The sequence below is a fragment of the Panulirus ornatus genome, chromosome 22 (genome assembly GCF_036320965.1).
Source record: "Panulirus ornatus isolate Po-2019 chromosome 22, ASM3632096v1, whole genome shotgun sequence".
NCBI lineage: Eukaryota > Metazoa > Arthropoda > Malacostraca > Decapoda > Palinuridae > Panulirus > Panulirus ornatus.
Window position 1 is genome coordinate 4,957,234 of NC_092245.1, and position 10,735 is coordinate 4,967,968.

The 10,735-nt window shown below is 45.3% G+C and overlaps 1 protein-coding gene across 2 annotated transcripts in view; it reads right to left on the minus strand.

Annotated features, from left to right (window-relative positions):
• The window catches only part of LOC139756507 (3-oxoacyl-[acyl-carrier-protein] reductase FabG-like), a 48,146-nt gene extending 44,568 nt beyond the window's left edge, over positions 1 to 3,578 (minus strand). For both annotated transcript variants that reach the window (XM_071675955.1, XM_071675954.1), the window contains exon 1: positions 3,510 to 3,578. In XM_071675955.1, coding sequence (XP_071532056.1) covers positions 3,510 to 3,540 — 31 coding nt within the window. In that variant the 5' untranslated portion in view covers positions 3,541 to 3,578. The remainder of the gene's footprint in view (positions 1 to 3,509) is intronic.
• Positions 3,579 to 10,735: the final 7,157 nt, after the last annotated feature.

Sequence of the window (10,735 nt, forward strand, 5' to 3'; positions counted from 1 at the left end):
TATCTGATTTGTATAGTCCATCACTAATAATAAGATTATAATTCTTTGTGTATTTAATAATAGAAGATTCAGTGATATTTCTCGTGGTAATAGAGTTAGAGTTAATAACTGAGATGGCATTACTCCAGTCAATACAATGATCATAGTTTTTAACATGGTTAAACAAGGCATTTGATTCTTGTCCCGCTCTTATATTATATTTATGTTGCTTAAGTCTAACAGAAAGATCCTTACCAGTCTACCCAACATAAAACTTATCACAATTTCTACATGGCACTTTATAGATGCATCCAGAAGTTTTTGGTGAATTCCTGATTAAGATATTCGTTATAGTATCATTGTTGCTAAAGGCAACATTTACATTAAAGGATTTGAGCAACATGGGAAATAAAGTAAGATTATCATTAAAAGGGAGAATTAAAAGATTCTTGGTGTCAATGGGAGGTTTGGGCTCAACTCTATAAAATGATTCCTTTGCTAACTTTAGGGATTTATCAATGAAAGATCTAGGATACTTTAACTTAGATCCAATAGAATATATCTTATCAAACTCATCATCAATAAACTCTGGACTGCAAATACGTAATGCCCTAAGGAACATAGATTGAAATGATGATAATTTGACTCTGTCATGTTGAGATGCGTAATAATGGATATATGAGCATACATTGGTAGGTTTTCTGTATACCATTTTTAGATTGCATGATCCATAGGCAAGGAAACAAGTTTAAGTTTAGCATATACAGAATTGCTTAAATCCTTTAATGTAAATGCTGCCTTCAGGAATATCCTAATCAGGAATTCACCAGAAAATTCTCCTGGATGCATCTATAAAGTGCCATGTAGAAATTGTGGTAAGATTTATGTTGGGTAGACTGGTAAGGATCTTTCTGTTAGACTTAAGCAACATAAATATAGTATAAGAACGGGACAAGAATCAAATGCCTTGTTTAATCATGTTAAAATTATGATCATTGTATTGACCGGAGTAATGCCATCTCAGTTATTAACTCTATTACCACGAGAAATATCATTCAATCTTCTATTACTAAATACACAAAGAATTATAATCATAATATTAGTGATGGTCTATACAAATTAGATAACTTTATTGTTGATCAAATTTGTAAAATGATAAGTTTATGAACGCTCGTTGTCTGTCTTGGACAATCGCATGTTTACCAAATGGCGTCCTAGCTTCGTCTCCTCGATGTATATCAACTGACTTTTATATTTCTGTCTTGTGTCTCCCCTGATGATATGATTGTTACACGAAAGTGCACTTGGGAACTTATCGTGTGTCATTTTCCCTGTGGACTCATAGGTCAAGAGAAAGGTGCAAGAGGTGAAAAAGAGGGCAACAGAGTTGGGGTGAGAGAGTTTCATTAAATTCTAGGGAGAATAAAAAGATGTTTTGGAAGGAGGTAAATAAGTGCGTAAGACAAGAGAACAAATGGGAACATCGGTGAAGGGGGCAAGTGGAGAGGTGATAACGAATAGTGGTGATGTGAGAAGGATATGGAGTGAGTATTTTGATTGTTTGTTGAATGTGTTAGATGATAGAGTGGCAGATATAGGGTGTTTTGGTCGAGGTGGTGTGCGAAGTGAGAGGGTTAGGGAGAATGATTTGGTAAACAGAGTAGAGGTAGTAAAAGTTTGCAGAAGATGACAGCTGGCAAGGCAGCGGGTTTGGATGGTAATTCGGTGGAATCTATTAAAAAAATGGGGTGGCTGTGTTGACTTGTTGGTAAGGATATTTAATGTATGTATGACTCATGGTGAGGTGCCTGAGGATTGATGGAATGCTTGCATAGTGCTATTGTACAAAGGCAAAGGGGATAAAGGTGAGTTCTCAAATTACAGAGTTATAGGTTTGTTGAGTATTCCTGGGAAATTATATGGGAGGGTATTGATTGGGAGGGTGAAGGCATGTACAGAGCATCAGATTGGGGAAGAGCAGTGTGGTTTCAGAAGTGGTAGAGGATGTGTGGATCAGGTGTTTGCTTTGAAGAATGTATGTGAGAAATACTTAGAAAAGCAAATGGATTTGTATGTAGCATTTATGGATCTGGAGAAGGCATATGATACGAGTTGATAGAGATGCTCTGTGGAAGGTATTGAGAATATATGGTGTGGGTGGCAAGTTGTTAGAAGCAGTGAAAAGTTTTTATCGAGGATGTAAGGTATGTGTACGAGTAGGAAGAGAGGAAAGTGATTGGTTCTCAGTGAATGTTGGTTTGTGGTAGGGGTGTGTGATGTCTTCATGGTTGTTTAATTTGTTTATGGATGGGTTTGTTAGGGAGGTGAATGCAAGAGTTTTGGAGAAAGGGGCAAGTATGCAGTCTGTTGTGGATGAGAGAACTTGTGAAGTGAGTCAGTTATTCGCTGATGATATAACGCTGGTGGCTGATTCGGGTCAGAAACTGCAGAAGCTGGTGACTGAGCTTGGTAAAGTCTGTGAAAGAAGAAAGCTGAGTGTAAATGTGAATAAAAGCAAGGTTATTAGGTACAGTAGGGTTGAGGGACAAGTCAACTGGGAGGTACGTTTGAATGGAGAAAAACTGGAGGAAGTTAAGTGTTTTAGATATCTGGGAGTGGATTTGACAGCGGATGGAACCATGGAAGCGGAAGTGAGTCACAGGGAGGGGGAGGGGGTGAAAGTTCTGGGAGCGTTGAAAAATGCGTGGAAGGCGAGAACATTATCTCGGAAAGCAAAAATGGGTATATTTGAAGGAATAGTGGTACCAACAATGATATATGGTTGCGAGGCGTGGGCTACAGATAGAGTTGTGCGGAGAAGGGTGGATGTGTTAGAAATGAGATGTTTGAGGACAATATGTGGTGTGAGGTGGTTTGATCGAGTACATATGTATACGTTGAAATGCATAGGTATGTATATGTGGACGTGTATGTATATACATGTGTATGTGCGACACCTGTACCATTAGTTACCAGGCACCAGGCACGATCATACGACACCTGTACCATTAGTTACCAGGCACCAGGCAGGATCGTACGACACCTGTACCATTAGTTACCAGGCACCAGGCAGGATCGTACAACACCTGTACTAGTAGCTACCAGGCACCAGGCAGGATCGTACGACACCTGTACCATTAGTTACCAGGCACCAGGCAGGATCATACGACACCTGTACCAGTAGTTACCAGGCACCAGGCAGGATCGTACAACACCTGTACTAGTAGCTACCAGGCACCAGGCAGGATCGTACGACACCTGTACCATTAGTTACCAGGCACCAGGCAGGATCATACGACACCTGTACCAGTAGTTACCAGGCACCAGGCAGGATCATACGACACCTGTACCAGTAGTTACCAGGCACCAGGCAGGATCATACGACACCTGTACCAGTAGTTACCAGGCACCAGGCAGGATCGTACAACACCTGTACCGGTAGTTACCAGGCAGGATCGTACAACACCTGCACCGGTACTTACCAGGCAGGATCGTACCCTACTGATCAAACTACTGCGTCAGTTACTCACTGGTACACTTGAATGACTTTCCTGAGTCCATGTTGCCGCTACACTACACACGATGGTGACTGACTCTCGCTCTGCGTCGACGCCCACCCGTGACCCAGCAGGTGCCAGGTGTCGCCTGATGGAATTATTGATGAGTTATCTGTAGGTGCGACGCCCACAGCAGGAGGGAGCCGCCCTGGACCAGGTACCGTGTACAGTCACCAAAATGCCCACGTAACTATCATTGTCAGACCATCCATGTGTGTCAGCTGATGTACCGGCAGACGCTAGTACCTTACCTTCCTGCCCAGGTGTACCTTACCTTCCTGCCCAGGTGTACCTTACCTTCCTGCCCCAGGAGGTGTACCTTACCTTCCTGCCCCAGGAGGTGTACCTTACCTTTCCTACCCAGGAGGTGTACCTTACCTTCCTGCCCCAGAAGGTGTACCTTACCTTCCTGCCCAGGTGTACCTTACCTTCCTGCCCCAGGAGGTGTACCTTACCTTCCTGCCCAGGTGTGCCTTACGTTCCTGCCCAGGTGTACCTTACCTTCCTGCCCCAGGAGGTGTACCTTACCTTTCTGCCCCAGGAAGTGTACCTTACCTTCCTGCCCCAGTAGGTGTACCTTACCTTCCTGCCCAGGAGGTGTACCTTACCTTCCTGCCCCAGGAGGTGTACCTTACCTTCCTGCCCCAGGAGGTGTACCTTACCTTCCTACCCAGGAGGTATACCTCACCTTCCTGCCCAGGAGGTGTACCTTACCTTCCTACCCAGGAGGTGTACCTTACCTTTCTGCCCCAGGTGTACCTTACCTTCCTGCCCCAGGAGGTGTACCTTACCTTCCTACCCAGGAGGTGTACCTTACCTTTCTGCCCCAGGTGTACATTACCTTCCTGCCCCAGGAGGTGTACCTTACCTTCCTGCCCAGGAGGTGTACCTTACCTTCCTACCCAGGAGGTGTACCTTACCTTTCTGCCCTAGGTGTACCTTACCTTCCTGCCCCAGGAGGTGTACCTTACCTTCCTACCCAGGAGGTGTACCTTACCTTCTTGCCCCAGGAGGTGTACCTTACCTTCCTGCCCAGGAGGTGTACCTTACCTTCCTGCCCAGGAGGTGTACCTTACCTTCCTGCTCAGGAGGTGTACCTTACCTTCCTGCCCCAGGAGGTGTACCTTACCTTCCTGCCCAGATGTAACTTAGCTCCCTGCCCCAGGAGGTGTACCTTACCTTCTTGCCCCAGGAAGTGTACCTTACCTTCCTGCCCAGGAGGTGTACCTTACCTTCTTGCCCCAGGAGGTGTGCCTTACCTCCCACCCAGGAGAGTGTACCCATACCTTCCTGCCCCAGGAGGTGTACCTTACCTTCCTGCCCAGGAGATGTACCTTACCTTCCTGCCCAGATGTACCTCACCTTCCTGCCCAGGAGGTGTTCCTTACCGTTCTGCCCAGGTGTACCTTACCTTTCTGCCCAGGAGGTGTACCTTAACCTCCTGCCCCAGAGGTGTACCTTACCTTCCTGCCCAGGAGGTTACCTTACCTTCCTGCCCAGGAGTGTACCTACCTTCAGCCCAGAGGTGTACCTTACCTTCCTGCCCAGGAGGTGTTCTCTTACCTTCCTCTCCCAGGAGGTGTACCTTACCTTCCTGCCCCAGGAGGTGTACCTTACCTTCCTGCCAGAGAGTACCTTACCTTCCGCCCAGGAGGTGTACTTAACCTTACCTTCCTGCCCAGGAGTACCTTACCTTCCTGCCCAGGAGGTGTACCTTACCTTCCTGCCCAGATGTACCTTACCTTCCTGCCCCAGGAGGTGTACCTTACCCTCCTGCCCAGGAGATGTACCTTGCCCTCCTGCCCAGGAGGTGTACCTCACCTTCCTGCCCCAGGAGGTGTACCTTACCTTCTTGCCCCAGGAGGTGTACCTTACCTTCCTACCCAGGAGGTGTACCTTACCTTCCTGTCCAGGAGGTGTACCTTACCTTCCTGCCCCAGGAGGTGTACCTTACCTTCCTGCCCAGGAGGTGTACCTTACCTTCCTGCCCTAGGAGGTGTACCTTACCTTCCTGCTCAGGAGGTGTACCTTACCTTCCTGCCCAGGAAGTGTACCTTACCTTCCTGCCCAGGAGGTGTACCTTACCTTCTTGCCCCAGGAGGTGTACCTTACCTTCCTGCCCAGGAGGTGTTCCTTACGGTTCTGCCCAGGAGGTGTACCTTACCTACCTGCCCCAGGAGGTGTACCTTACCTTTCTGCCCCAGGTGTACCTTACCTTCCTACCCCAGGAGGTGTACCTTACCTTCCTGCCCAGGAGGTGTACCTTACCTTCTTGCCCCAGGAGGTGTACCTTACCTTCCTGCCCAGGAGGTGTACCTTACCTTCCTGCCCAGGAGGTGTACCTTACTTTCCTGCCCAGATGTACCTTACCTTCCTGCCCCAGGAGGTGTACCTTACCTTCCTGCCCCAGGAGGTGTACCTTACCTTCCTACCCAGGAGGTGTACCTTACCTTCCTGCCCAGGAGGTGTACCTTACCTTCTTGCCCAGGAGGTGTACCTTACCTTCCTGCCCAGGAGGTGTACCTTACCTTCTTGCCCCAGGAGGTGTACCTTACCTTCCTGCCCCAGGAGGTGTACCTTACCTTCCTGCCCAAGAGGTGTACCTTGACTTCTTGCCCAGGAGGCGGGGTGGCGACGGGAATGAATAAGGGCAGAAAGTATGAATTATGTACTTGTGTATATATGTGTATGTGTGTATATATATATGTATACGTTGAGATGTATAGGTATGTATATGTGCGTGTGTGGACGTGCATATATATACATGTGTATGTGGGTGGCCACCTCGCCACACATGTAATAACAACCCCCTCCCCCCTCATATGAGCGAGGTAGTGCTATGAAAAGACAACAAAGGCCCTATTCGTTCACACTCAGTCTCTAGCTGTCATGTAATAATGCATCGAAACCACAGATCCTTTCCACATCCTGGCCCCACAGAACTTTCCATGGTTTACCCCAGATGCTTCACATGGCCTGGTTCAATACATTGACAGCACTGTCGGCCCCGGTATACCACATCGTTCCAATTCACTCTATTCCTTGCACACCTTTCACCCTCCTGCATGTTCAGGCCCCGATCACTCAAAATCTTTTTCACTCCATCTTTCCACCTCCAATTTGGTCTCCCACTTCTCCTCATTCCCTCCACTTCTGGGAGGTAAGTTTGAATGGAGAAAAACTGGAGGAAGTGAAGTGTTTTAGATATCTGGGAGTGAATTTGGGAGCGGATGGAACCATGGAAGCGGAAGTGAATCATATGGTGGGGGAGGGGGAGAAAATTCTGGGAGCCTTGAAGAGTGTGTGGAAGTCGAGAACATTATCTCGGAAAGCAAAAATGGATATGTTTGAAGGAATAGTGGTTCCAACAATGTTGTATGGTTGCGAGGCGTGGGCTATGGATAGAGTTGTGCGGAGGAGGGTGGCTGTGCTGGAAATGAGATGTTTAAGGACAATATGTGGTGTGAGGTGGTTTGATCGAGTAAGTAATAATAGGGTAAGAGAGATGTGTGGTAATAAAAAGAGTGTGGTTGAGAGAGCAGAAGAGGGTGTTTTGAAATGGTTTGGTCATATGGAGAGAATGAGTAAGGAAAGATTGACAAAGAGGATATATGTGTCAGAGGTGGAGGGAACGAGGAGAAGTGGGAGACCAAATTGGAGGTGGAAAGATGGAGTGAAAAAGATTTTGAGTGATCGGGGCCTGAACATGCAGGAGGGTGAAAGGTGTGCAAGGAATAGAGTGAATTGGAACGATGTGGTATACCGGGGCCGACAGTGCTGTCAATGGATTGAACCAGGCCATGTGAAGCATCTGGGGTAAACCATGGAAAGTTCTGTGGGGCCAGGATGTGGAAAGGATCTGTGGTTTCGATGCATTATTACATGACAGCTAGAGACTGAGTGTGAACGAATGGGGCCTTTGTTGTCTTTTCCTAGCACTACCTCGCACGCATGAGGGGGTAGGGGGTTGTTAGTTCATGTGTGGCGATGGAAATTAATAAAGGCAGACAATATGAATTATGTACATGTGTATATATGTATATGTCTGTGTGTGTATATATATGTATACGTTGAGATGTATAGGTATGTATATTTGCGTGTGTGGGCGTGTATGTATATACATGTGTATGGGGGTGTGTTAGGCCATTTCTTTCGTCTGTTTACTTGCGCTACCTCGTAAACGCGGGAGACAGCGACAAAGCAAAAAAAGAAGAAAAAAAAAAGAATATATATATATATATATATATATATATATATATATATATATATATATATATATATATATATATATATATATATATATATATATATATCGTTCCAATTCACTCTATTCCTTGCACGCCTTTCACCCTCCTGCATTTTCAGGCCCCGATCACTCAAAATCACTAAAAGGGAAGGGAGCGGGGGCTGGAAATCCTCCCCTCTCGTTTTCTTTTATTAATTTCCCAAAAGAAGGAACAGAGAAGGGGGCCAGGTTAGGATACTCCCTCAAAGGCCCAGTCCTCTGTTCTTAACGCTACCTCGCTATCGCGGGAAATGGCGAATAGTATGAAAGAAAGAATATATATATATATATATATATATATATATATATATATATATATATATATATATATATATATATATAGATATAGATATAGATATATATATATATATATATATATATATATATATATATATATATATAATTTTTTTTTTTTTTTTTTTTTTTTTGCTTTGTCGCTGTCTCCCGCGTTTGCGAGGTAGCGCAAGGAAACAGACGAAAGAAATGGCCCAACCCATCCCCATACACATGTATATACATACGTCCACACACGCAAATATACATACCTACACAGCTTTCCATGGTTTACCCCAGACGCTTCACATGCCCCGATTCAATCCACTGACAGCACGTCAACCCCGGTATACCACATCGCTCCAATTCACTCTATTCCTTGCCCTCCTTTCACCCTCCTGCATGTTCAGGCCCCGATCACACAAAATCTTTTTCACTCCATCTTTCCACCTCCAATTTGGTCTCCCTCTTCTCCTCGTTCCCTCCACCTCCGACACATATATCCTCTTGGTCAATCTTTCCTCACTCATTCTCTCCATGTGCCCAAACCATTTCAAAACACCCTCTTCTGCTCTCTCAACCACGCTCTTTTTATTTCCACACATCTCTCTTACCCTTACGTTACTTACTCGATCAAACCACCTCCCACCACACATTGTCCTCAAACATCTCATTTCCAGCACATCCATCCTCCTGCGCACAACTCTATCCATAGTCCACGCCTCGCAACCATACAACATTGTTGGAACCACTATTCCTTCAAACATACCCATTTTTGCTTTCCGAGATAATATTCTCGACTTCCACACATTCTTCAAGGCTCCCAGAATTTTCGCCCCCTCCCCCCACCCTATGATCCACTTCCGCTTCCATGGTTCCATCCGCTGCCAGATCCACTCCCAGATATCTAAAACACTTCATTTCCTCCAGTTTTTCTCCATTCAAACTCACCTCCCAATTGACTTGACCCTCAACCCTACTGTACCTAATAACCTTGCTCTTATTCACATTTACTCTTAACTTTCTTTTTTCACACACTTTACCAAACTCAGTCACCAGCTTCTGCAGTTTCTCACATGAATCAGCCACCAGCGCTGTATCATCAGCGAACAACAACTGACTCACTTCCCAAGCTCTCTCATCCACAACAGACTTCATCCTTGCCCCTCTTTCCAAAACTCTTGCATTCACCTCCCTAACAACCCCATCCATAAACAAATTAAACAACCATAGAGACATCACACACCCCTGCCGCAAACCTACATTCACTGAGAACCAATCACTTTCCTCTCTTCCTACACGTACACATGCCTTACATCCTCGATAAAAACTTTTCACTGCTTCTAACAACTTGCCTCCCACACCATATATTCTTAATACCTTCCACAGAGCATCTCTATCAACTCTATCATATGCCTTCTCCAGATCCATAAATGCTACATACAAATCCATTTGCTTTTCTAAGTATTTCTCATACATTCTTCAAAGCAAACACCTGATCCACACATCCTCTACCACTTCTGAAACCACACTGCTCTTCCCCAATCTGATGCTCTGTACATGCCTTCACCCTCTCAATCAATACCCTCCCATATAATTTACCAGGAATACTCAACAAACTTATACCTCTGTAATTTGAGCACTCACTCTTATCCCCTTTGCCTTTGTACAATGGCACTATGCACGCATTCCGCCAATCCTCAGGCACCTCACCGTGAGTCATACATACATTAAATAACCTTACCAACCAGTCAACAATACAGTCACCCCCTTTTTTAATAAATTCCACTGCAATACCATCCAAACCTGCTGCCTTGCCGGCTTTCATCTTCCGCAAAGCTTTTACTAACTCTTCTCTGTTTACCAAATCATTTTCCCTAACCCTCTCACTTTGCACACCACCTCGACCAAAACACCCTATATCTGCCACTCTATCCTCGAACACATTCAACAAACCTTCAAAATACTCACTCCATCTCCTTCTCACATCACCACTACTTGTTATCACCTCCCCATTTGCGCCCTTCACTGAAGTTCCCATTTGCTCCCTTGTCTTACGCACTTTATTTACCTCCTTCCAGAACATCTTTTTATTCTCCCTAAAATTTAATGATACTCTCTCACCCCAACTCTCATTTGCCCTTTTTTTCACCTCTTGCACCTTTCTCTTGACCTCCTGTCTCTTTCTTTTATACGTTTCCCACTCAACTGCATTTTTTCCCTGCAAAAATCGTCCAAATGCCTCTCTCTTCTCTTTCACTAATACTCTTACTTCTTCATCCCACCACTCACTACCCTTTCTAATCAACCCACCTCCCACTCTTCTCATGCCACAAGCATCTTTTGCGCAATCCATCACTGATTCCCTAAATACATCCCATTCCTCCCCCACTCCCCTTACTTCCATTGTTCTCACCTTTTTCCATTCTGTACTCAGTCTCTCCTGGTACTTCCTCACACAAGTCTCCTTCCCAAGCTCACTTACTCTCACCACCCTCTTCACCCCAACATTCACTCTTCTTTTCTGAAAACCCATACAAATCTTCACCTTAGCCTCCACCAGATAATGATCAGACATCCCTCCAGTTGCACCTCTCAGCACATTAACATCCAAAAGTCTCTCTTTCGCGCGCCTGTCAAT